The sequence below is a fragment of the Vicugna pacos genome, chromosome 21 (assembly GCF_048564905.1).
Source record: "Vicugna pacos chromosome 21, VicPac4, whole genome shotgun sequence".
Lineage (NCBI taxonomy): Eukaryota > Metazoa > Chordata > Mammalia > Artiodactyla > Camelidae > Vicugna > Vicugna pacos.
In genome coordinates this window covers 26654855-26681449 of record NC_133007.1, presented here as the reverse complement: position 1 = coordinate 26681449, position 26595 = coordinate 26654855, and the positions used below count along the sequence as shown (strand labels likewise).

General features: G+C 50.3%; 3 protein-coding genes across 3 annotated transcripts; all 3 read right to left on the bottom strand.

Moving 5' to 3' along the window:
* Positions 1 to 308: 308 nt before the first annotated feature.
* Positions 309 to 1633, bottom strand: S100A8 (S100 calcium binding protein A8). Its single transcript, XM_031688998.2, has 3 exons — positions 1526 to 1633; positions 977 to 1139; positions 309 to 827 (listed from the first exon to the last, which is right to left on the bottom strand). Exons 2-3 carry the CDS (start codon positions 1115 to 1117, stop codon positions 687 to 689), a joined length of 282 nt encoding a protein of 93 aa, XP_031544858.1. The 5' UTR covers positions 1118 to 1139; positions 1526 to 1633; the 3' UTR covers positions 309 to 686.
* A 6050-nt stretch (positions 1634 to 7683) lies between these two features.
* Positions 7684 to 11266, bottom strand: LOC107034574 (uncharacterized). Its single transcript, XM_031688849.2, has 6 exons — positions 11160 to 11266; positions 10856 to 10968; positions 10512 to 10747; positions 9760 to 9984; positions 8203 to 8305; positions 7684 to 7794 (listed from the first exon to the last, which is right to left on the bottom strand). Exons 3-6 carry the CDS (start codon positions 10524 to 10526, stop codon positions 7730 to 7732), a joined length of 408 nt encoding a protein of 135 aa, XP_031544709.2. The 5' UTR covers positions 10527 to 10747; positions 10856 to 10968; positions 11160 to 11266; the 3' UTR covers positions 7684 to 7729.
* Positions 11267 to 22787: 11521 nt separating this feature from the next.
* On the bottom strand, positions 22788 to 26180 carry S100A7 (S100 calcium binding protein A7). Its single transcript, XM_006214733.4, has 3 exons — positions 26043 to 26180; positions 24366 to 24523; positions 22788 to 23012 (listed from the first exon to the last, which is right to left on the bottom strand). The coding sequence occupies exons 2-3, from the start codon at positions 24504 to 24506 to the stop codon at positions 22848 to 22850; spliced, it is 306 nt and encodes a 101-aa protein (XP_006214795.1). The 5' UTR covers positions 24507 to 24523; positions 26043 to 26180; the 3' UTR covers positions 22788 to 22847.
* Between the last annotated feature and the right edge of the window lie 415 nt (positions 26181 to 26595).

Sequence of the window (26595 nt, the reverse complement as noted above, 5' to 3'; positions counted from 1 at the left end):
GCAGGATGGGAAAGAACAGGACACTGGCCCTAGATGCTAGTCATATCAAAGGAATGATTTTAATGAGCCCTGACTTTTGTACCTAAAAAGCACTAAATTCCTTAACTTGAGCTACTTAGCTTTCTTAATTGACAGTAATCTTTTAATGTGCTGACTACCTGGTCTTTGTTGCAAAAACTTCTATATATCCTGGCTCCTCCCTTACCTCTCCGGAGCAGGCCCTTAGAGCAATCTGAGAGGCCACTTCCCAGGCTCAAGACCTCAGAAAGTCCCCAGAATAAAATATAACTCTCAACTTTTAGGTTGTGCATTTTTTTTAATCGGCAGAAACAAGCAGGAAAGTCACCCACGATAGTGTCATGGACGTACTAGAATCCTTAAGCCCTAGAACCAATGACGCGGGATCCTGGGCCTGGAAGAGACTCAGGAATCGTTTGGGAAGAACACAGGGAGGAAACCAGACAAGTGGGAGCACTGGAGGCTCGTGACACACAGAGAGTGGGAGGCGGGGTAACAAGTTTATTTTTCGTTTGGGTTTTCCAAGCCTCCCTCCATCTGCCTCCTCTCCCCTGCGATCTCCTTCCGCAAGAGAAAAAGCAAGAGACCAGGAGAGGCCTGAGGTATGAACTACTTTATTCCTCTAAGGAAACAGGCCCCGGGCCCCGCCCCCGGGCGTGGGAGCTCCGCTACTCTTTGTGGGTTTCTTTGTGGATGTCTTCGTGGGCTGCCAGGCCCACCTTGATCACCAGGATGAGGAACTCCTCAAAGTTCACTGCGCCATCCTCATTGATGTCCAGCTCTTTGAACCAGGTATCTGTATTCTTTTTCTGTGAAAATTGGGGAGAAAGAAGCCAGAGTGTAAAGCTCTCAGGGAAGCTAAGGAATGGCTGTCTGCATAGGGCAACGCAGGGACCAGCGACCCAGGGCATCCTCAGAGCCGTGCAGAGAGCCCTGGCCACACCCAGCCCCTCCTCACCTTCAGAAACTGAGGACACTCCGTCTCTAACAGTTTCTTCAAGTCATCCCTGTAGATGGCATGGTGATTGCCCTTCAGCAGGGAGTAGTTGTGGTAGACTTGGATGATGTTGTTTATGGCGCCCTCCAGATCTGTCAGCATGGTGTCCAAGGATCTGCGCCACCTGGAAGAAGAAGCAAATGAGGAATCCTGGGGAGGGGGTGCCTAGGGGCATGCTCGGAAGGCTCTTACCCTAGGGAGTGGCTTTGTCCTGGGCTTCATCAACCAAATAACTAAATCCAGCCGATGGCTAAGGCCCCAGTGGGAAGCATGGGGTGGGAGCCCACCGGCTCTCCCCACGCCCCCAGCCTCTGCCCAAGAAGGGCCGGGCTTGGGAAACAAATGTGCCCTCACCCAAAATTGCTAGAGCGCTCAGCTCCTTCTTCAGCTCTGGACTCGGTCCAGACCTCCCTGAGCTTTCTCTCCCCTCCCTCAGAGAGGGCCGCTGCACTCCTCGGCCCTCCCCAGGGGAAGCCCATTGTGTGGGGCAGACCGGGCAGCCCCACTTACCAGGTCTACTCGAAACAGAGCTGCCAGAGGATATGCCCGGCTGAGTGTCCGCTCCCTTTTATAGCAGCTAGACTTGGCCAGCTGCCCGAGACCTCAGGCTGTTCGGAGGCATCTGCTCCTCTCCAGGGTTGCTACAGCCTCTAGTTTCCCAACCAGATGAATGGGGCAATCACAGTATAGAATGAGAAATTCCAGGGGGCGGGGGGATCAGAGGAGGAAAGGAGGAAGGCATTTGCCAGACAGTGATGCCCAGCAGGAGAAGCCAGGAAGAGGGCATGGTGAGGACCCCTCTTGTGGGCTGCTCGCATCCCCTGGCTTGGCCAACCAGGATGCCCACTCCTCAGTCCTTCCCACCATGGCTGTGGTTAATCTCATGCCTTGTGGCTTGTCTGTGCCTCCCTGAAATGGAATTGAAGTTGAGTGCATCAGTTTGAGTGCAGGTGCATAAGCTCATTCCTTTATAGCTTTCATTGCTTTCTAAAAAGTGTCCAAAGACCCCTAATAGATTAGGAACACTTGTCCCAGTAATGAAATGTGGAGTGTTTCTATTGTTGTATTGTGTGTGGTTGGACCGGGGTACAGGAAGCGGGAGACAAGTGCTGCTAAGGGCTAAATCAGTTTCTCTCCTGATTTCTCTCCACGTCCCTTCACAGCTCTCCTGCTCTGTGAAGCTGGGGGTGCACTGTGTCCAGGGAGACGGAGGCTGCCTTGGGGTCCCTCTGCATGCATGAGGCACTGAGCCACTGCATAAACGCAGCAGGGACCCTCCAGGCCTCCCTGGGGTGACTGTGGAGCCTGGGCTGAAGAGGAACCCCATCTATGGGGGTGGGGGTCGAGGATGAGGGGATCTTCGGAGAAGTGCTTCATGTCCAGGAGGAGAAGAGGAGGTGGCCAATTACCCGCCGCATCCCAGCTCTCAGCGGATTTCAGGAAGAGCAAGTCCCTCCCTCACCCAACAAAAGACCGCTCTGACAAACTGGTTTCCAACACTGAAGATTTGTGGTGCATTTCTCTTGTTATGAAGCACTTCACACTCACATAACCTGTTAAGAGCCTAACCAGAAATGTGGGGCACAGAACCCACTCAGTCTAAGCACACAGAAGCCAAGGCCAAGAAAGGTGAAGTGATTCACACATAGTTTCCCAGGGTGGATGCATCCGAGCCCGCACAGGATCCCAGAGCATCGGCCTCCAGAGCATGGTCTGACAGGAACATGACTCTGCTGAGAAAACTCCTTTCCTCTCTCCTTCCTTGATGCATTCAACAGATATTTACCCTGCCCTTCTCCAAGTCCTAGGCCATTATCGCCTCCTGGTGGAAGTAGATGGGATTAGCCTCTCTCCATGTTTCTACAGCCTTTGGGGCTTCATTATATCTTTACCATTATAGCTGTGTGACCTTGAGCCAATTACTTGCCCTCTCTGTGCTTTAGTTGCCTCAATTGTTAAGTAGAGGTTGAAAATACAGTCAACAACCTTCAACTTACAGAATATGAGAGAGTATGTGCAAATCATATATCTGGTGAGGTATTAATATCCAGAATATATAAACTCCTACAACTCAATTACAAAAAAACAAACAACTCAATTGAAAACTGGGCAAAGGACTTGAATAGACATTTCTCCAAAGAAGACGTACAAATGACCGGTAAGCACATGGGAAGATGTTCCACATCACTAATCATTAGGGAAATGCAAATCAAAACCATAATGAGATACCACTTCACACCCATTAGAATGTCTACTGTCAACAAAAACAGAAGATAACAAGTGTGGAAAGGATGTGGAGAAATTGGAACCCCTGTGCACTACAGATTGGAAGGTAAAAGTGCAGCCACTGTGGGAAAAAAGGATGGTAGTTCCTCAAAAAATTAAAAGCAGAATCACCATATGATCCAGCAATTCCACTTTTGGATATGTATCCAGAACAATTGAAAAGAGAGTCTCAAAAAAGATATTGGCACAGCCATGTTGACAGCAGCATTATTCACAATAGCCAAAATGTGGAAATAACCCACGTGTCCACCCACAGATGAGTGGATAAATAAAATGGAGTCTACACATACAATGGAATGTTATTCAGCCTTTAAAAAGGAAGGAAATTCAGACACGTGTTACCACATGGATGAAACTCGAGGGTGTTATTCTAAGTGAAAGAAGCCAGACACAAAAAGACAAATACGGTGTGGTCTCACTTACACGGGGTACCTGGAGTGCCCAGACTCAGAGACTGAAAGTAGAATGTGGCTGATGGTCGGGGGGGGGGGCAGCAGCTGTGGTTTATTGGGTCCAGACTTCAGCTACAGATGATGACAGTGCCGGAGACTGGTTACACAGCAATGTGAACACCCTTGGCCCCTTGACACCACTGAACTGGACGCATAAAATGGTAGCGAAGGTAAATTTTATGTCACATGTCTATTACCACGATTTAAAATGTTTTAAAATTCTAAACGATTTCACCTAAAAAAATAATAAAAATCTACCTTATGGTATCATTGTGGGGATTAATAATAGATGCAAAATATTTATGATTTGTGGGCTTTTATTAATATGTATTCTGGGGAGGGTGACTACAGCTCAGTGGTAGAATATGTGCTTAGCACGTACAAGGTCCTAGGTTCAATCCCCAGTACCTCCAGTAAAATAAATAAATAAAATAAACCTAATTACCTCTCCCCCAAAAAAAATTTTAATAAATAAGTTTTTTAAAATAATAAAAATAAAAGGTTTTAAAATATGTATTCTATTTTAATTAAAAGTTTAGGCAAAAAACGTGTGCTTAGGGCAGCTCATAGTAAGCGAGCACGGTGTGAGTGTGACTACTGCCTTGTAAATGTGTCCGATTCCCCAGCTGGACGGTGAGTCCTCCAGGACCCAGACTGGGTCATCCACCTCTGCCGCCCCAGGACCCAGCACAGTGGCTGACGTTCACAACAACAGCCACACAATCAACAAGGACAAACAGTAACAAAAGAATAGCTAAGACGTACTGGGCTTTTGCCACGTGCCAGGGACTGTTGTAAGTTCTTTACTTACATCAATCCGTTTAATTCCCACAATAATCCTATGAGGTAGGAACTGTCATAAATCCCACTTTTCTGGTGAGGAAACTGAGGCCAGCAGAGAGACACAACATTGGGGGCATCAAATGACTTGGGTGACTTATGACCCGCTGTGACGTCATCCACTTGCTGCAGCTGCCTGGAATGCCCCTCTGCCGGTAAAGTCCTCCTCGTCCATCCTGACCCAGCCCGGCGCCATCTGCTCCTCGTCCATCCTGGCTCTCCTTCCCCGACTCTTATCGGCACTGAGTTAATTCCTCTCTCCTCCATGCTGCCGAATGCTTCTACATCGCAACATTTGCTGCACTACAGTGTGGCTCACCTCTTCATTGTCTGTCTGTCTTTTATTTAAGACTGGGAGCCCCTTTAGAGCATAAACCACATCACATCTCAGGGCCTGGCACATACTAGGTGCTCAATTAATACTTACTGAGGGGAAAAATGAATGCAAAATTGAACAATGGTCTATCCTTGATCCAATGCAGGAATTTCCTTCATTGCAATCAGCCGCTTTAAATCATTTTTAGAACAAGGCAGGATATACATCCGTTAAACAAATGCAGTCTAACTTCCTTGGCTGGTCAACCTCTTGACAGGAAAATAAAGCTATTTCTGACATTTAACATGACAAGTTTTCAACCAACCATCAAGCGCTGGGTGCACACCTAGTATTCACCAAGCCCTCTCCTATATGTGCTGGCACAGTAGCATCTTACCCCAAACAGCACAACAAATTCTCAAAGTGTTTTTATATCCATTAACTCATGTCATAACCCTGTGAACTGAACATCACAGGTACAATTATCCCCATGGGACAGATGAGGAAACAGGCACCGGGAGTTACTCCAAGTCCTGTGGGCCTGTTTTCTTCTTTGTCTTGGTGCTTAAGTGCCAAAAATGCACACATTGGCACGAGCAAGGTGGCTTTACTGAGATTCAAATTAGGGTTCGTTCACCAGCCCGGGAGGGCGCTCACGCTGACCTCGCTCAGGGGGGTGATTGTGAGCCTGATGGACCCCCACTCCTCAGGAATTCCTCCCTTGAAGCCACTGCCCTGAGAATGTCCTTGTGGAGACAGCTTTCTTCGCCCAGAGAGTAAGGGAAACAAGTCCCAGGTCCGGCGAGGGAGACACAAGCCTTGACCTCCTCCAGCACCATGTGCTTGTCAGTGGACTTGCTGAAACGCCGTCCCCGGAGACGCTCCCCCTGGACAGACCGACTAGGGGGCTTCAGGGAGAGCAGGGGCCAGGGTGGGCTGACTTGGCAGGAGAAGGTGTCAGGAGTTGGGCAAGTACATAGGGGAGGGCAGTGTCTGCCATCAGCCTGACGGATGTGGGGCAACCTCGGGAAGCAGAACCTGGTCCCGCCAGCATGTCCCAATAGACCCGACCCGGCCAGGCCCGGGGCTGCAGAAATGAGGACAGAGCAGGCAGGGCCGGCGGAGAAACCCCCCAGGAAGGGGCTCGGAGCACTGGGCTGAGCCTCCCCTTCAGACTCAAAGGCCTCTGGAGCCCAACATGTTTCAGGTGAGACAGGCAGGGAGCATCCACCTGGGCCTGGGGCAAGGGTGGCCTGGGTCACCCAGCCAACTGTCTCCAAGTAACTAAGTGGCCTGCAGGAGGCAGCACAGACCCAGGTCCTGGGAATCCCACCCACAGGCCCCATTCCCACATCCCTCATTCTAATCCTCGCTGAGCATACACTGTGCCCAGACACGGAGATGGCAGAATGTGGTCCCTGGCTGGGTGGAGAACATAGATTGCAACACACAACCGCAGTGCAGCAGGACATGTACCTCCACAGAGGAGATTCAGACCTGGGGAGCGCCCAAGAGGTCCAGAGGGAGATGGGTGGGCCCGCTGAGTCCTGAAAGGCGAGCACTGGGGATCAGCAAGTATGGTTGGGGCGTCCATGATGGGCCTGCTTCTGAGCTCTGCGGATCAGACAACGAGGTCCCCAGCTCAGCCTGCAGGGTGCTGCTCCCCACATTTGGCTCATGGACCCAGATAGGGGAGGGAATCGAACCAAGTCCCTTAAATGACCCCACCCCCAATCACCTGCACAGGGAAACAACACAGATCACCCATTATTCTTAAAACTCATTGTTTCTATCACAGTGAGCTCAGTACAGAGGTTTCCAGACCATCCTCAGAGAAGAAACCCACCAAGCAGGGCTTAAAGGCAGGAGAGATCCTCCCCAAAAGATTCTTCACCAGATTCCTGGGCTCCCAAAGAGAGACAAAAACAAACAACACAGAGACAGGGCAGGGGCAGGTCTTATTAGGAAAGAATCAGGGAGTCACAAATAGCCCTGAGTCAGAACTGTGCCCGCATTCATCATCATTTTCTATTAGTAAAAACCAGACCCAACCCTTGTCTCCGGGAAGCCTTCCCTGATTGACAGTCGCCCAGGTTCCACTCATCGGTCTTTCCCATGACAGGCTGCATTGCCAGCCTTGCCCTTGTCCCCTCTCTGACTCAGCGTGCACAAAACTCTCCTCACCATCTTCCTTCAGAACGGCCCTGCCACCCACCACCTGATGTCAATTACCAGCATCCTCTTCCCTGCCCTGTCCTGGCCCTTCCCCAGGCCCAGAACACTCTTCACCTTTGTTGGGACTCTCTTTTGAGGCTGGGAGAACTACAAAAGCAGGGTCCGTGGTGTCCAGTGTGCCTCTGCCCTCCTGGTTCCTGTCCCATCTGTATGTGTAGTGAATGAGTGATCAGAGTCAGCTCCCTAAGAATAGACCCCTCCCTCTCTGCTGGAAGCTGAGGGCAAGAGTTGTCTCCCCCATCAGACAGGGGCGTCTGGAGGCAGGAGCTTTATCTCTCACCCAAGGTGGATGATCCCCAAGGTAGGACCAAACTTCCTCTTTCTGGACCCAGAGAAGATGCCCAGAACCATGAACTGAACAATCCCCAGACATATTTATGAAGTTGCTTTATTCTCTTCCCTCACAGTCATCCTTTGCACAGGCACACGGCAGAGCTGTCCCTGCAGCTCCCCGGCAGGCCCGTCTGCAGCTGCCTGCGTGCCCTCTGATAGAGGCTGTGCTGGGTGCAGTAGTGGGCGCACAGCTGGCGGTGGTACTGCAGGTGGTCGTCCGTCAGCAGCTTGCCCAAGACGTAGAGGGGCTCATCAAAGCAGATCTGGTCGTCTGCTGCCCAGAACAACTCTGTCAGGTAGCACGGCTTCTTCCAGGCCTGAGGAGTGGGCAGCGGGTCAGCCATGCACACAGGCAGGGCCCCACAGCGATGTCCAGGCCTCTACTGCCCGCTGGTGGGCGGTGGGGTGGGGAACTGCGGCCTGGGTCCACCTGCCAGGGGCTTGTGGGAGACAACTTCTCGCTCAGACTCTCAGTGGCCAGGACACCACACGCAGCAGAAAAGGCAGAGATGCGGTGAGGACCTCAGCTAACTGGACCTGGGGCTGCGTGCGCAGACGGAGGGTGCAGACTGGGTTCTGTTACCCGGCTGACACAATTCACGTCTGCTCACTGTCAGTGGCCATTTAAGCCTGTCTCCCCCGCAGAGACAGCCCAGCCCAGGGCTGCTGGGTGGACGGCGGTGCCTTCCCCCTCCACTCTGGGAGCTCCCCAGGGCAGAGCCCACCTGTCCTCGTGTCCACATCCCCAGCACTGTTGCAGGGGCAGCACAGGTGGGACCGGACGTCTGCGTGCTGTGACATCTGATGAGGCCTCTGTGCCTGTGTCGCCTACGGGAAGTGCAGAAAAAGGGAAGGACAGAGCCATGGGCCCTGGAGCTGGCCAGGACATCCCTGAGCAGATGACCCTGAGGGCTGAGAATCAAGGGTGGTGTAGGAGAGGAAAGGAGATTTGAAGTGGAAGGGACAGCAGGGAGGAATTCAGGAGTCAGAGGGCAGGTGAAGGGAAGGTGGGAGAATTGGGCAGGGCTGGAAAAGCATATTTCAGCAGGATTTGGTGGCTGGGCATGGGGAAGCCGGTGTGAAGTTCTCAGACAGTGTCTGGCAAGAAAGTCACTGCATCCACAAGCAGCTGTGAGCCTGGGGGCGGCCCTCGTCCCCGTGGCAGGTTTGCCCCCTCTGCCAACTCCACTGCCCCACCACCATCTACTCCTTATAATCTTACCTCCTCTGTGAAGCTGGTTGACCCAGGAAACTGGAGGCCTGCGGCCTTGGGCAGGCTCCCCCTGCTTTCCTCACCTCAGCCCCAACCCAGGCTGCTATGTCTGCCCTGTGAGCCCCCGAGGGCAGGCCTGGAGGGTACTTTCACAGCCCCAGAGTACAGGCAATGGCTCTAGACAGGAAAGGATTTCCCTAGAAACAGGGGACTAACCATTCATCTTAGTCCCCTCTCTGTGACCCTCATGGCTGCACTCCAGTAAACTGAGGGTAAGTCTGTCTCCTCTGATGGGTTCCAAAGGCAGGCAGGGGACATGAGAAGTGACCACAGGAAGCACCTCCCCTGGAATGCAGGGCCTCAAGTCAGGCATGACGTGAAGCCCCCTGGACATGACAGCCCAGAGACCCCAGGGACGTGGCACCAAGGGCCGAGGCAGTGCCCCACAGATGCTCCTGCCGGCCTTGAAGTCCCCAAGGAGCCCGGTCATCACAGAGCTGGGCCTGATGTCAGAGATGCGGCGGCCTGAGGCGGGTGACTGAGCCCAGCCTGCTCTGAGGGACTCAGCCCCTCGGACAGGAGGTAGGAGGCGAAGCTACCTTTCCTACCCACAGCAGGCTTTGGGCAGCCACCACAGCCCGACCTGTCCTCCCTGGGCATGGAGGGGGTGGGGAAGAAGGAGGCTTGTGTAGACCCCAGGAGGAGGGGCTGGGATTCTAAGGGCAGGTTTGGGGCCAGGTCACTGAGGGCAGAGGGGAGATTTAGGACGTGTTCCCTCCAGAAGCAGGTAAGGGAACAAACAGGTTCGGGGTCAGGCCTGAGCTTCAGGGATTAGCTGTGTTTGGGTTGGAGTGGGGCCAGGCAGGGAGTTTCAGGAGAGGGAAGGGCAGTAAGAGAGGAGGGCGAGGCCTGTGCTACCCCTGCTCACAGATCCTGCCCTCCACCCTCCCTCACACGCCCTCCCCTGAGTGGAAATTCTCCTGGGCGGTGACCGACACCCTGGCCACTCACTTCCAACCCCGCAAGCAACCCCCTGCTTAATCCCCATGTGACCCCAAACCCCACGCACCAAGCTCTCCATGAAGTGGGGCACATCGTCCATGAGCAGGGCCTTCAACTCCTCCCGCGACAGGGCCTCCGTGTCCCCCTCCCGGGCCGCGTGCTGGTGGTAGCAGTGGATGATTTGGAAGAGGGATCTCTCCACTGGTGTGTCCATCGTGGCGGCAGGGCCTGGGCCCAGGATGGGGGTAGTTCTGGAGATGCAGGGGTGCAGCAGCGGGGGACAGTGGGGAGTCTGGGAGGAGAACACAGCCCAGCAGTCCACACTGAGGCCAGGCCACAGCAGGTGCACCCTTCTTCCAGGAACTTCCTGGCCTCTCCCTCCCGCCGACCTGGTCTCAGGTCCCCTCCCTGACCTCCACCTGAACCCTTGCAGCTGTGGCTCCGAGTCCCTGTCCTGCGGGAAGCTTTGCCACGAGCCCTCAGGACAGGACTCTGCCCCTCCCTGAGACGGCGGCCTCCCTGAGGATGGGAGCTGTGTCCTCCACCCCTCCGGCCCCGCCCTCTGCCTAGGAGTCACTCAAGTCAAGAATGAGAAGAAATGAGATTTTTCAAAGCAAGACAGCATTTTTCCAATGGAAATATGTTTAAACCTCTTGAGAAGGCAAGACTGCCACTAACATAGACTCTTTTACACCCCAAACGGAATAGTTAAAGAATTACACCGCCCGGGCCCCTGCCTGCTCGAGCACTGTCTCTCTTTCACAGTCCGATGTGCAGACCGCACGGGGGTTCCCAGCTTGCTCCTGCCCCTGCCTTCACCCTCTCTGAAGGCATCCGCGTGCCGTCGGCGCGGGCCCTTCAGCCCCGACTTCCCGGGCCTCCCGGGGCCTCTGGGCGCTGGGCTGTTCAGTGTCAGGGTGGGAGGGGCCCCCGCAGCCCCACCCCGGTGCTCTGCGCACGGTGGATGGCGGGTGCCCTCCCCCATCCTGCGGGGATGAGAGCCCTGTCCTCAGGAGGCAGGGCTGTCCCGTCGGGTCGGCAGGCCTCCCTGGATTCTGTAAGGAGAAGAGTCATGACAACCACTGGTTCCCGCTCTTGCCGAGCCAGCCAGGCACTGGACACAGCACTCTATGTCCAGCTTCCCATGTAACCCTCACAATGACCTTAGGAGGCAGGCATCATTCCCCTCATTTTCGCAGGAGGACATGGAATTCAGAGAAGTTACAGTAAGTTTCCCCAAATCACACAACTCGCCGCCTGGAGCCGGAGTCCTACCCTGTTGGAACAACCCAAAAGACGTGCTTTTAATTTAAGGCGCTAAAGGTCTTCGAGCCACAGTTATGCCCTTGAGACATCCACCTACACGGCACACATCTCCCAAACAGGGAAGCAGCCCCTCTGCCTCCCTGGACCTGCGCAGACCCCTCACAGCTCCACCCCCTCAGCTGTCATGGCCCGGGTGCTGACCTGTTGCTGTCGGGTGAGGCCGCTCTGAGTCCTCAGCCCGTACCTGCATTTTATCCCAGAGATTCCCCAGCACTCAGGCAGGAGGCAGTTGTGAGAGCAGGGGCCCCACCACCAAGTCCCACATCCTGCCCGCCCTCGGTGCCTCCAGTTGTGGCAGCCAGTGCTTTGACTCTCCACAGGTGCTCCGCATCACGGCTGCGTCTTCACTGCCTTCCTGAGATGACATCACACTTCAGTTGTGTCCTGTGATTAACTCAGCCCGTTTCAGGGACCCACCTGCCCTCAGAGCCTAATCTGAAGCATCTCAGAACCATAGAGGGTCACGTTATCCATCTCCCTGCCTCAGAGCTTGTCATCTCAGCTCCAGGGCTTGGGTGGAGTCAGACACACGACTTAAATATCTCTGCCTTGAATGTCCTCCCTCCATTAGTGAACCCCCAGTCTCTACAGTCATGAAGCACATTCAATCATCAACAAATGTTTCTCGAGCACCAGGCCCTCTCTAGGCAATGTAAGATGTGGGGCCAGTTCACAGGGTGGGGACAAGTCGGGGGACAGTTATGCAAGGGCACAATGCACTGGGAACACTACTAACTTAGCGGCATGAACAGGATACTCTGGGAGTCCAGGAAGGAGCGCCTTCTGCCTGGGCAGTTGTGGAACATTTCCTGCAGGAGGTGCTATCTGAGGTGGCACTTGAAGATCTGGCTGCAAGGAAAAGCATGGAGGAGCAGGCACTCCAGACGGAGAAACAGCACAGGCAAAACCATGGGGGCATGGAAGAGAATGGCCTGCTTGGAAGATGCTGTCCACAGGGTACGTCCCGAGCAGTTAGTAAGAGCAAGGCTGGAGAGGCATGATGGAGACAAAACGTGAAGGGCCTTGTGGGCCAAGCTAGAGCTACCACTTCCTCCTGTGCAAAGAAAGTCGCTTATAGAGAAGTTTTTTTTTAAATATATTGTTATTGAAGTATAGTCAGTTTACAATGCTGTGCCAATTTCTGGTGTACAGCACAATGCTTCAGTCATACAGAACATACCTATATTCATTTTCATATTCTTTTTACCATAAGTTACTACAAGATACTGAATATGGTTCCCTGTGCTGTACAGTGTAAACTTGCTGTTTATCTACTTTATATATATATTAGTTAGAATCTGCAAATCTCAAACTCCCAGTTTACCCCTTCCCCCCCGGTAACCATAAGTTTGTTTTCTATGTCTGTGAGTCTGTTCCTGTTTTGTAAATACGTTCGCTTGAGTTTTTAATGGGTTGGGTCATGGATGAGAGATGAGAGCGAAGTGATGGGAACACCCTTGCTGTAAGGACATAACCGACTGCAGCTGGTGGGAGTGACCTACTCTAAGGGAGCCCAGATGTGTAGGCTTGGCCTCCATACAGGTGACATCAGGATGATAGGTCCTCAGGTGACAGACAAACTGCTGTACCCCATCTCCAATGTTCTCTCAGCCACCTTCTTACCTCCCCTGGGCAGAGCCACACAGGCTGATGAGTAAATCTCCCAGAAGAGGGCGCTAAAGGACAGGTAATTCAACCCGAGAGTATGTCCGGGCTCCCCTGAAGATTTGGGGGAAAATACGTAAATCCTTAAGGCAAAACCTTTTCCAATTTGCACGTTGAGTCTTCATCTACCCAACCTAAGGATTTCCTCAGCAAACAAGAAGTTCATCAATGCTTTTGTGTTTCTAAAATAAAAACAACCAGAAAGAGAAATACTGTATGATTTCACTTATACGTGGAATCTAAAAAATGAGACAAATGAACTTATTTGCAAAGTGGAAACAGACTCACAGACTTAGGAAACAAACCTGTGGTTACCACGGGGTAAAGGAGGGTGGGGTGGAGGGATAAATTGGGAGATCGAGATTTGCAGATCTGAACTACTATATATAAAATAGATAAACAGTAAGGTCCTACTGTATAGCACAGGGAACTATATTCAATTCCTTATAATAGTGTATAATGAAAAAGAATATGAAAATGAATATATATGTATTATGTATATATACACATATATATATCTGAATCGCTATAGTGTACACCAGAAATGAACACAACATTGTAAACTGACTATACTTCAATTTAAAAAAATAGGGCTCAGATTTCTAAATGGTAACACAATGTGGCAATGCCAGGCTAGAGTCACAGAGAATGTTACTGGATACCTTTGATTCAATCATTTCCCCTGGGAATTTATCCTGAGAAAGTAATTAAACAGATGTTTAAAAGCAATAAGTAGGAAAATGTTCACAAGTACAATATCTATTGCTGAGCAACAAGATAAAAATAAAAACCTTGAAGCCAGCTAATTAACAAATTTTGCATGCTGATGCATCATGGACAATTGCTGCATAATAATTTGTCACTCAAAAGGAATTCCATTTTTGTCCCATAGCTTAAAGGGGATAGGAGGACATATTGCGTCCCTCTTCATCCTGCATTTATTCAGTCTGGGACAAAAATGACTCCCCACACCAGCCCAGTGCAAGACGGTGCGTTACAGCTGTGCTGTAACTACCCTTTTCACTTACTGTTATGCTGTGGACAACTTCTCATACCATTAATCAATGTTACCCTATATTTTAATGAATGTGTAGTGATCACTTGTTTGCATGTATCAAAATTTATTAATCCATTATTGGTAGACATTTAAATTACTTTAAATGTATACACTTTCATCAGTTCCTTAATATTAATATTTCTTCAGGAGTTCACCACGTGTGCTAGGTGCTAGAGAGAAAGGGAACAGAAAAGACTTGACACCCCCTTCCCCTGCCAGAGCCGCCAATGTGCATTCCCCCAAAGCCCCACGCCACAGCTGCCACCAACCTCTCATTACCACATGTAAGTCTCCAGCTCCACAGCCAGCCCACACACCCATGCCCGGACCCGTGCAGCACCACTGCACTGAGAGCACCCATATGCCAGAACCAAGAGGGATGCCTTCAGCCATGACTTCCTTCTGCAGGAGGAAGGGAGACCAGGAGTACCCAACAGCCCTCTCCACCCTAACACAGAAGTCAGCAGACACCTCTGTGGTATGACATCAATCTATGTGTGTCCAGATAGCTACCTCTACCTGTGAGATTTATGCTTTCCTATGCTTTCCCATTGCTGTTTAGTGGGGTTTTTTTATTTTAATCTGAAGAACTCTCTTAAGCATTTCTTGTGAGGCAGGTCTAGTGGCAACAAACCCCCTCAGATTTTTGTTTGTCTGGGAAAGGATTAAAAAAAAAAGCCCAGGGCCTATGGCTTCATGGGTGAAATCTACCAAACACCCAAAACAGAATACCAATGCTTCTTAAATGCTTTCAAAAAATTGGAGGAACACTTTCAAACTCAGTTCTTGAGACCAGCATCATCCTGACACCAAAACCAGGCAAAGATTCTACAAGAAAATAAAATTACAGCCCAATCTCCCTGATGAATACAGATGCAAAAATCCTCAATAAAATCCCAGAAAACTGAATTCAGTAGCCTTTAAAAGGATCGTGCACCAAGTCTAAGTGGGATTTAGCTGGGATTTCCCTCGAAGATCTGGCATGAGACAAGGATGCTTACTCTTGCCACTACTTTTCAGCGTAATAATGGAAGTCCTAGCCAGAGAGACTGGACAAGAGAAAGAAATAAAAGGCACCCCAATAGGAAAAGAAGGAATAAAAGTATCTCTGTTTGCAGATGACATGATTATATACATAGAAAACCCTAAAGACGAAACAACAACAAGAAACCCTGTTATAAATAATCAACCAGTTCAGCGAGGCGGTGGACACAAAACAAACATACAAAATCAATTGTGTTCCTATACACAAACAACAAACTACCTAAAAGGGAAATTAAGAAATTTCCACCTGTCCTCAAACTCAGGAAGACCTGCAGTCCCTGGGCCCTGTCATTCTCTCTCCTATCAGAAGCCTCTGCTCCGTCTCCACGCACCTGCATCCCGAAACCCACCCCAGCAATGGCTTTCCACCTGCTCTAACTCTGCTGCCTACTTTTCTTTGGGCCGTAGCTTCTCTGCAACCCTCCAACCCTGAGCCAACCCCTCCACTTGTCTTCTCCTCCTGCACCAAGGCTGCTGGTCCCTGCTAGGAAACATCACGCTAGATGTTTCCAAGAGAAACAGATCGGCTTCCAAGAGTGGGTGTCTGATTTCCTCTCTGTACCCATCCTAAGACCCTAGCTCCCGAGAGTCCAAGGAACTGCAGCCTCTACCTTAACATACCTTGTTTCCTGCCTCAATGTCAATTTTTTTAGTTTCCTCCTCTATGAGACATGTCTTTCAATGCCTTGTCTGCTGGGTAACATCACATTACTTGACTGAGCTTAAATGTCAGCTTCTCTTTAGTGATTCTTTTTGGAAGGAAACGCCCCTCCCTTCTCCCTGAAGACAAGCCCTCTCCCTCCTTTGCGCCTCCCCTCCCCCTAAGCCCAGTCCTATTATAACATCATGTCATCCCCCCTCACACCCCGTGTGCCTGTATTCCAACCAGACCTTGAGTTTATGGCGGGGAAACACTGTTGCTTCGGCACCACTGACCCCTAGTACCTGGCAGTGTCCTAGCACAGAATAAGTACCCTGAAATCATTTTTCATTAAAGTGTATTTGTCCAAATTACGGTTCAGAGTTAACAGCAACCCAAAATCTAAAAATTTCCAGCCCCAGAGGTGGCCGGGAAGCTTGGGATAGGACCCCAGAAAGTAGAGTCAGGCTAAAAAGAGTAATGCAAAAACCATTTGACAGCTTCTATTGCGACACTCACCATGACCTCCCAAAGGAGAGTCAGAAGCTAAACTAATGCAGTTTAGTTGAACTAACCGGCTTCTGTGAAAATGACGTAGAAGAAAGAGCATGAGAGCCCTTAGCTCATGCTATGCAAACTCAGAGAAGTTTATAGCGGGACTGCCGCTTGTGTCCATGTTGTTCTGTGTCCGTCTGCTATTGTTACCTCTAAGCTTCTTTCACTCCATAATGTGCAGCCACAATAGTTCGCCTTTCCCTTCCCCGGAGATACCCCTTCCCATATTGCATCCAACTCCCTGCGCAAACAATGCTTCAGGAACATCACTGTATTGCTCCATCATGGACCTATATGCAAATGTCCTAGGAATGTATGCATCATAGTATAATACCTAGGACACAGGGTGTATGCGTTCTTTTTGTATTATTGTAGCATCGTCAGTTTACAGTGTTGAGTCCATTTCTGGTGCACAGCACCATGTTTCAGTCATATGGTCATGCATGTGTTTCTTTCCATATTCTTTTTGATTACAGGTTGCTACAAGATATTGAATATAGTTCTCTGTGCTGTCCTGCAGAAACTTGTTGCTCATGTACTTTTAATATTTTTTTAATTGCAGTATGTACAGTTAGTATCTGCGAATCTCAAACTCTCAATTTATCCCTTCCGAGCCCGTTTCCCCCCCTGGTAACCATGAGTTTGTTTTCTATGTCTGTGAGTCTCTTTCCGTTTTGTAAAGTTCATTTGTGTCTTTTTTATAGATTCCATATATAAATGATATAATATGGTATTTTTCTTTCTGTTTCTGGCTTACTTCACTTAGAATGACAATCTCCAGGTCCATCCATGTTGCTGCAAATGGCATTATTTCATTCTTTTTTATGGCCGAGTAGCATTCCATTGTGTAAATATACCACAACTTCTTTATCCAGTCGTCTTTTGATGGACATTTAGGTTGTTTCCATGTCTTGGCTATTGTAAACAGTGCTGCTATGAACATTGGGGTGCATGTGTCTTTTCAAATTAGAGTTTCCTCCAAATATATGCCCAGGAGTGGGATTGCTGGATATATGGTAAGTCCATATTTAGTTTTTTAAGGAATCTCGTGCTGTTTTCCACAATGCCTGCACTAAACTACATTCCCAACAACAGTGTAGGAGGGTTCCCTTTTCTCCACACCACCCTTTCCAGCATTTATGATTTGTGGACTTTTTAATGACGGCCATTCTGACTGGTGGGAGGGGATACCTCACTGTAGTTTTGATTTGCATTTCTCTGATAATTAGCAATACTGAGCTTTCTTTCATGTGTCTATTGGCCATTTGTATGGGGTAAATGTGTTCATAATTTGACTAATTCCTTCTCACCAGCAGTACCAAGAGTTTCTACAGCTCTGCATTGCTACAAAAATGTCTGTTTCCAGCTACGGGAGTTTTTTGTGGCACAGCAATTATCCCCCTAAAGCAAACCAAAAATCTGGATCAGATTCAACAAATAATTTACAAGCATCAGAAAATTTCCAAAACAACCAGGACTTGAAGGTCCAGGATGTTCAAGAGAAGGAAATCTCATTGAATGAACTAAATACCCTAAGCTACTTCTCTTGAGGAATGTATTCATTAGTAAGTGTTTGGGCAAACAAGTTAACAAGACAAGCAGAAAGGCACTTCTAAGACACAAAGATTATCTGAGATTTCAATAATCTCTCAGGGGTGGAGAGATAACAATTAGAGTTCAGGACTTCCAAGGCAGCCAGAACGTAAAGGACCAAATTTTAGAAAACAGGAGGCAAAGAACAGTGATCCTCTTGGTCTAAGCTGCTTTTTCCCTACGAGAACTGCACCTGCTCCTGAGCAGTACTGGCCCCAAGAAAAGAAATACAAACTGAAATATTTCTTGATGAGATTATATGCTGTCCGGAATCTGCTCCAAAATAATTAGGGAAGGGGTGGGTGGGGATATAAATGATCATGTACTGACCGTCGTGGAAGTGGGCAGAGACTACATAGGGGTTTGTCATATTGTTTTCTGTATTTTTTAATGTGTTTGAAAAATTCCATAATAAATTAAAAGAATGAAGAGAGTGAAATAAAGACATTTTCTTCAGATGTGTAAAAACTGCAGTGGCTTGTCTCCACCAGACCCTCACTAAAGAAATTTCAGAAGCAAATACTGAAAGGAAAAGAAAAATGCCTTAGAAGGGAGATCTGAAGTGCAAAAAGAAATGATGAATGATGTAAACAGCAAATAAGTGAGCAACCCAAATATTTATGTAAATCAAAATTAATAATGTCTAATTAGGAGAGAAAGTAAAAAGAGTTAATGGACTGGCAAAATAATAGCATATAAGCTAGAAGGGGAGTCTCTGAATTTAAAGCAAATTCGTCACATTGTGCAGGAGGAAAGTAGAGATATTGATTTGAGCTAGCTAAGTTTATATTGTGTGCAAGTTCAAATTTTATAGACAACCACTAATATTGTGTATGGGTTTCCAAATCTATAGAAGAGAGGGAAATGGAATGAAAACAACCAAGAAGCTAATCAAGAACCAACTATTTCACACTGGAATACTACTCAGCCATAAAAAAGAATGAAATCATACCTTTTGCAGTAACAAGAATGGACCTAGAGATTATCAAACTAAGTGAAGTAAGTCAGACAGAGAAAGACAAATATCATATCATGTCACTTATATGTGGAATCTAAAAAAAATGACACAAGTGAACCTATTTACAAAACAGAAACAGATTCACAGACATAGAAACAAACAAACTTATGGTTACCAAAGGGGAAAGGTGGGAGAAGGATAAATTAGGAGTTTGGGATTATCAGATACAAACTACTATATATAAAATAGATAAACAAGGTCCTACTGTATAGCACAGGGAAATACATTCAAGATCTTGAAATAACCTATAATGAAAAAGAATATATATATATACACAAAAAAGAATATATGTGTATATATATATAAAAAACTGAATCAGTATGCTGTACACCAGAAACTAACACATTTAAATCAACTAGACTTCAATTTTTTAAATTTTTAATAAAAAAGGATCAATTATTTTGCTAACGTTCAGTAATCAGAACAATGTAGGTGACAATTTATTGCCTTCTGGGGTCAGCTAAGCCCAGGCCTCAGTGGAGACCTCTGGGCTGGGCAGGGCCTGGCTTATCTCAGACCCTGAGAACAGGACTTCTGGCCTTGGAACTGATTAAGTACATCTGTGGTGACCACAGCAACACTGGTGAGAAACTCAGGAAAATTGATCTTCTCATCCCAATCCTTCCTTCCTTCTTAAAGAACTCTTCTCAGTCAATCCTACATGTCTGTAGTAGTCCCAGCCCCGGATCCCCATTACTCTGGACACGTTCTGTGGCCCAGCCAGAGGGGCCCCCCAGAGCCCTGCTGGAGTCGAGACTGGTTGTCATCAAGGTCATGGGCTGCCAGTGGAGCCCAGAGGGCAATGAAGCATTTGTTCTTGGGACTTGTGGGTTGAAATGTCCTTTTCCCAGATTTACACAGGGTGAGGCCAAAATAATGGCGATAAGGGGTCCCAGGACTGGGACCAGGGGGAAATTACAAACATGCAACGATAGGTTGTGAGCCCCCTAGTGCCACTTTGAGCATCTTGAAGAGACCTGAGCCCAAAAAGTCAGGTGATGCCACAAACCAGGGAGGAAGTAGGATCAAGGATGGCAGAGAGTAGAGATGCCTCTGGAAATCCTAGGCTTGCTCTGCCCTCGGTTGCCTGTGGAGACTTTCTCCCCAGGAGTTCTTCCGTGAATCTCTCTGAATGTCACAGAGCCATCAAAAGTCAGGGCAAAAAAGACACAGGACATTGTCTAGTCTAGCCCCTCAGTGCCCAGAAGAGAATGCTGAGGCCTGGAGGAACAGAGGAATGACTCTTCCTGATGCTCCCGTGACTCCTGGACAGGGGCGCTCCCCGGGGGTGAGCAAGGGCAGAGCCCTAAGCTCAGAAGAAGTAAAGAGGTGGTGGGACTCCCCAGACACCGAGGAAGAGTCACGGAGGAGGGGACAAGTAAGAACTGTGCTCTGAGATGAAGGGTGGTCCTTTTTACGGCCTCAGGTCTGGGTTTATTCCAGCAGCTGCCCACGTGATGCTGCTCTGGGTAGAGACTCACAGCCAGGTCTCTGCCCAACCCAGGCCCCAGGAGCCCTGCGGGCTGGCCTGGCCGGAGGTGACAGAGGGAAGGTGAGAGGGTTGCTGCGCCTCAGGAAATAGAGCATTTAGGGATTTGCAGGTGGAACCAGAGTCTCCAGTTGTGTATCCAGTGAACCACTGGACTCATTTTCATTCGCTGTAGGAGCTGCGGTGACAGGTTGCTACATGCCAGGCAGCGTGCAAAGAGCTTAAAATGCATTGTCTCATTTAATCCCCAGAAAATCGCCGTGCCCTGAGGACCATTATCCCAGGTTACATGGAACTGAGGGCTTAATAAATTTCCTAAGAGCACCTCCTAGTAAATGGCAAAGCCAGGATCCCAGATCTGCTGACTCTGAAGGCCAGCTTCCAGCGCTGCAGAAATCCTGTCTCTGTCCATCTCAGGACTGAGTGAGAAGGGTCCCCGCCCACCATCCAGGGTGGGTGCTGCGTACAGAGACGTGACCAGGAGAGGGACAGCAAAACCACTGCGGCTCTGACAGGCACAGGGCCAGGACCCTCCCGGCTGCCCTGCAGACTCCAGGCCCAGGCAGTGGGGTGGGGGCCTCTGCTCTCCGGAGCCCTGGTTCTCAGTCTCCTGTTGATCACAGGCCACTGCAGCAGGGCCTGCTCCTGGGGTGTTTATCTCACTGTACATCTGAAGAAACAAGGGTCCAAGAGGCAGGTTGGCTTGGCCAAAGTTACAGAGCTGGGGAGGGGCGGGCTCCCTGTCAGGCCCAGGCGTCCCAACTCCTGACCAGCTGAGAGACCTTGCACTCGGGCTCGGGCCCTGAGGATCTAGAGTCTGCCCGGGACAGCGCTGTCAGACACGGTCTTCGCAGGACCTGCGGGGGCTGGGACAGCAGCGGCCGACACGCTGGGTTTACTCTGCCTGCTCTGTGCTGCAAATCGTTCCCCGTGGAGTGAGGCGAGCCTGGATTATTCAGTGAGCTCTCACCCAGGCCCCCTCCTGCTCCTCAGGGCTGTTCCTCAGGGCTGTTCCTCAGGGCTGTTCCTCAGGGCTGTTTCACGTGCTTCTTGAATAGCCCTCCCTGTTCCCCTGAAACTGCTCCTGCCAGCTTTCAGGGTCCATTCGGAGCACCAGGGGCCTCCTGATGTCAGGGATTCCTGGCTCTGCTCTTCCCCTAACTGCTCTCCAACACACACACACACACACACACACATTGAATAAATCTGCACTTGGTTTCTTGAAAACATCTCTGCATGCTCTGCACAGCCTCCCATCTGGCCTCCACCAGGCAGGCCCTCCTTCTACAAGATTTTCAAACGATTTTATTCCAAGAGACCATCTGCAAATGAAATTGTACACAGGGGACACGTGCCTGTCACTCAGCTCCTGTCAGTGTCGGCTGCTAATAGGTCACAACTGCACCCTTCTCCTAGAACTGCTCTTGCTCCAAAGGAGGCTCCAAGCCCAGGAATGCTGGGCTAGGCTCCCCCTGGGGAGGGCCTGCGGTCAGTGACTCACTGATAAAGACAACAAAAGGTGGGCCTCTTTGCCTTAAGGTGGGAAACTCTCTGATTCCATTTGTGCACCAGAGCTCCCCGTGGAATCAGACAGAAACTAAATTGAAGCTGAGCTCACATCTCTGTCTAGTTTCTTCCCTGTCCGGTGCTGCTCCCCTCACTTCCGGGCAAGCTTCACCTGACAGCACTCCCTCAATAAATCACTCACACAAGAATTCCCATTTTATTCTCTGCTTCTAGGAAATCTGCTCTAAGACTGTGGACTTGCTGCACATATGTTGTCCTGGTAAGACAAGGTGGATGTAAGCTAAGGGTCTAATCCCACTGTGCACCGGAAGTGTGAGCAAATCTAACAAAAAGGGAAGAGAAGTCTATGGCAGCATGACAGGAGCCTCGAGGATGGAGAAGGTGATTGAAGTGTGAGGAATAATGGGGAAAGGACCTGAAAATGGCACAGGCAGTGGAGACAAATGCTGGCTCTTGTCCCTTGGCCTGAAGTGTTTGAAGGGCTTACAACTGGGAAGTGTCAGGAACCCGAGCAGAAAGAACACAGAAAATGGGTACTTTCAGGGGAAGGCAGTCATGACATCATTTTTATTTCTGCATCCTCACTTCCTAGCAGAGTACTTGGCTCAGAAATGGGCATCACCAACTGTCTGCTCCCAGGTAGCCCCTGCATCTGGCACATGAATGTTAGTATCTGTCCAAAATGTGCATCCCAAAAGTATTGACCAGAGACAACTAGACATGTGACCAGTTTCCTGGGTGCTGAGAGGACCCCTTGCACTAGACCGGGGACTGACTCATTCGCCTTGCTATGCCCAGTGCCCAGCTGGATGTGTGGCATTTAAAACCATATTTGAGAGAAAGAGGACAAAGTCTGCCCATTGCACTCATGAAAACAGTGTAGAGAGCAAGTGCCCTCCTGGACTTTGCAAGGCTCCAAGTGAGGGTTCTAGTTTGCATCCTGACCCAGGCTCACCTAGCTGGGTAGAACACTTGGTTCCAGATACAAGGACCACAGATGAATCTCAAGATCCAACAGAGAACAGAGACCCAATCAGGTCTCGGGACACTAGAGAGAGCACGCTGGGAGTGGAGACTTGCTGGGGAGGATGGGTGCATCTGGTGGAAAATCCACAAAGCAGCTAACCAACAATTGTGTATTATGTCTGAGATACACACATCAAAGAAAAAGGGAAATAATGCAAATTTCTGGTGAGAAGAGACACTTTATTGTTTCTCGTGTTCTCTAGAGGCCTATGGGCTCACTGATTGCCCCCGGAACAGAGCTCCCCTCCGTGGCTCTGTTTGTGGTAGTCGACGGCTATATCGGCCAGCAAGGAGAGAAACTCGGAAAAGTCAATCTTCTTGTCCCCATTCTTGTCCTTTTGTTCAAAGATGTTGGACAAGTAATCTTTGCCCCTTTTATCCTGTGGGAAAAGACACAAAGCAAGGCAAATTCAGTCCCCAAAGAGCTGTGATCTGGAAGAGAAGGAAGAGAAACAGGCACCAGAGTAACACAAGTGTGGCTGGTGTGGCACAGAAGAGGGGAAGTGTGGGCTGCGGTGAGACACTGACATCACCCTGCAGTTCACCCCGGGAGAGCCTTTGCCCCAAATGGGAACTTGGGTGAGACCTCACGTGGTGAGCAGGCTCTGCTCAGAGCTGCACTGATCAGGAGCTGGTGGGGTGGACTCAAGCCCCAGACCCTCTCCCCAAACCCCCTTCAAGGCCGCCACCTACTGAATATCTACTCAGGAACCCAAAATTAGACCCGCCCGTATATAGAGCTGAATCACTTTGCTGCACTCCTGAAACTAACACAATATTGTAAATCAACTGAACTTCAATAAAATAACTAAATAAATATATAAGCCCAGCCTCGTCCTCTTCAACCCAACCCTCCTCTCCTGTCTTCCTTCTGGCCTACAGCCTCTTACAAGCCCTGAGTGCCTTCCCTCTTCTTGCTGACCTAATTAGTCTCTTTGTTACCTAATAACCCCTTCTTTTGGTAATCAGCTCAGTGCATTCTAATTATCAGATTAAATCAGGTCTGCAAAAGAGTTCTTCATTGTGAAAAGGGGTGTTAAATTCTGTCAGTAATGCATATATACAGAGAACAAACTAGTGGTTACCAGAGGGGAGAAGGGGAGGGGGGGGAGGATGGGGGAAGGGGACTAAGAGGGTCAAGCAATGAGGTATAAAATAAATAAGACACAAGGATGTAATGTACAGCACAGGAAATACAACCAATATTTTAGAATAACTTCGATGGAGTATAATCTATAAAAATATCAAATCACTACGTTGTACACTTGAAACGAATACAACATTGTAAATCAACTGTACTTCTAAATAAAGAAAGAAAGAACAATTTTGTTCCTACTCTAAAAAACATCTGTCAGCAACGGCGTTTGCATCACCTTCCCTCTAATCTCAAGGACCCTGAGGGCAGCCTCTAGAGGCAGGGCCTGAGCACATGGGCTTGAGTCTCACAGCGGGTGTGACAGGTGACGGGAACCCATTCTCTGCCCTCCAGCTGTAGCCCTTTGTGACCACCTGAGAGCAACCATTTACATCCGTGCATTGTCATACTTTGCCACCTGCATCCTCTCTTCGCACCCTGATCATAAACCAGGACAGGAAGTCCTACTCTGTCCTTTTGCGGATGAGAAAGCTGAGGATGAGAGGATGAGAGATTGAGAGTGACTTGTCCAAGGTCACACAGCAGGGTCCGCAGCCATGCCGGGCCCAACAACACTGGGAGGCCGACCCCGACTCACACAGGCACTGAGGAAGTTGGGGAAGTTCTCCTTCAGCATCTTCTGCACGCCCGGCTTGTCGATGGTGTCGTCGCTCCCGGTGTACTTGTGAAACATGTCGATCATGCCCATCACGGACTTCTCGGCCGCAGTGCTTCCCATCTTGGCTTTCAAAACAGCTGCCAGAAGGAGAGGCGATGCCCTTTGGTGCCCGTCCCCCCAGGGGAGGGTCTCAAGCTAGGGCAATGGGAGAGGGGCTGAGCGGCCCGGGAAGGAAAGCTCAGGTGCAACAGAAGAGCTGTGCTCCTCCATGTGGTGGGAGGAGTTGCTCAGGAGGAGTTGCTGGGTCCCCGCAGCTCAGGGTCTAAGAAGATGGAGGAGACCCACAGAAGTCCCTGTGGGTGGGGCCACAGAACGTGGCAGCAGAGGTGGAGGGCTCAGACACACTGGACAGGACTGAAGCCTGAGGGAGACCCCCAAACAGAGCCCTTGGATGACCTCACAATTCAAACAGCAGCAGCTCCATCTTCCCCAGGGTCAGCATCAGGGTGAGAGTCACGGGGGCAGAACCGCGTCCTCTCTGATCTGGTCTGACCCTCCTGGCTGCTTCAGAAAGACCCCCAGAGGCCCACCCTGACCATAAAGCAAGCTCTGCATGGGGGTCCTGGGCGTGAGTGTGAGCAGGGAAGCACAGCCCTGTCCTGAGCCCTGGTGGAGGGCCCGCCGGACCATCCCCAAGACGGAGGACGAGGGATGCGACCCGGGCCAGCTTCAGATCTGAAGGAACAGAAATACCTGCCCCAGCCCTGAGGCCGTTGAGCGGAACGTGGGAGATGGGGCCTTCGGACTGTCCCTTACTAGGGGTCGTCTGCTCTTTGTGCCTCCCTGTTCTCTGCATCTCCAAGGCTTGACCTCACTTAAGTAAAGAGAAGGTCTGACTTCCAGATGCAGGTTCCCCGGCCCACAGTCAGAGGTCAGGGCGGCCCTGGACCCCAACCAGAGAAACTGGGCAGAACAGCCCTCACATCCCAGACTCTCCAAAGCACCCAGGAAATGGCCCTGTTTCACACGTGTGGGCAGCTAATGCAAAGCCCACTGCCCTCTGCTGTAGGAGAAAGATCCCTGCTGTTTTGTCACTAAGAGGAGCCACCCAAGACCTTCTGTCGACTTGGCCGAGGCCAACCTGAGCCCCTCGTCCAGATGGTCTCTGAGCATTTCCCCCACTGGGGAGGACGTGGGGAGCCTGGTGGATCAGCCTCTTAGCCAGTGGGACCAGGACATCTCTCCATGACAATGGTGAGTGAAGGTCCCAGGCCTGGGCTTAGGGGGCCTTCAAGTTTTTGGCAAGAGCACTCAGTCTCCCCTGAGGGTGGTGGGGTTGGATCTTCACCTGCCCAGTGCCTGACAGGCAGGTGAATCCAGAGAAGAAAGAAGACAGAGGTGGGAGGTAGGGTTTCCACTGGGGATGGTTCCACCAGAGCCATCACACAGGGGCCAACGGGAGGAGAAGGGAGTATCTGGCCAGACGTCGTGCTGTACAGAGCAGGACCTCAGCTGGGGTGAAGGTCACAGCCCTGAGCATGGCAGAGCTGTGACGATCACAGGCCCTGAGTCGCCTTCCCCAGCGGCTCCCTGCTCCTCCACGCCGGGCCCTGTGCGCTCCTCCAAGAGAAGACAAAGAAGCGGGTACAGACTTACCTGAGCTGAGGAGATATCACTGAGGAGAAGCAGGAGGGAGCTGTGCACCTGGGCAAAGACTGGTCCCTTTTTAAGGCTCAGCCTGCCTCTTCCTAGGGGCTGGGAGCCCCGGGGCCATGATTGCTGTCTGCTTCCTGGAGCCTTGCCCCACTCGGGTGGGCGGGACACACCCAGGAGGGTGAGCTCAGCGTTTTCCTGCAACACCCCAGGATGCGGGGTCCGGCCCCTCCCGAGGACGTGGGGTCTGGCCCCTCCCGGGGAGCCTCACCTGGAGCCTTTTCCTGTCCCCAACTCGATCTGGGGCTGGCACTGTGTTACAACAGGACACGGAAGCGGGTAGACAAAACTGGGTTTCTGGACCTAAAGAGGATGGGATTTGGGGCTGTGAAGGCAGTGTGGTCATTTTCATTCACTCAGTCCTTCTACAGACTCGGTCTGAGAGCTAATAATAACCACGGCCGCCACTGGCTGAGAGCTCAACCCGTGCCGGGTCTCGGGTACCTCCTGCTCCTGTCACCTCCTGGTCCTCAGCACCTGTGAGGCAGGTCTACTG

Bases quoted from the DNA above. Each gene is read 5' to 3' on its own strand.
- S100A7 (XM_006214733.4), bottom strand. From the start codon at position 24,506: ATGGGAAGCACTGCGGCCGAGAAGTCCGTGATGGGCATGATCGACATG. The intron at 23,013-24,365 runs GTGAGTCGGGGT...CTTTTCCCACAG, and splicing joins CCAACTTCCTCAGTGCCTGT to GATAAAAGGGGCAAAGATTA.
- S100A8 (XM_031688998.2), bottom strand. From the start codon at position 1,117: ATGCTGACAGATCTGGAGGGCGCCATAAACAACATCATCCAAGTCTAC. The intron at 828-976 runs GTGAGGAGGGGC...CAATTTTCACAG, and splicing joins AGTGTCCTCAGTTTCTGAAG to AAAAAGAATACAGATACCTG.
- LOC107034574 (XM_031688849.2), bottom strand. The intron at 8,306-9,759 runs GTGCGTGGGGTT...CACTTCCCGTAG, and splicing joins CCCACTTCATGGAGAGCTTG to GCGACACAGGCACAGAGGCC. The intron at 7,795-8,202 runs GTGGGCTCTGCC...CCCACTCCTCAG, and splicing joins GGATGTGGACACGAGGACAG to GCCTGGAAGAAGCCGTGCTA.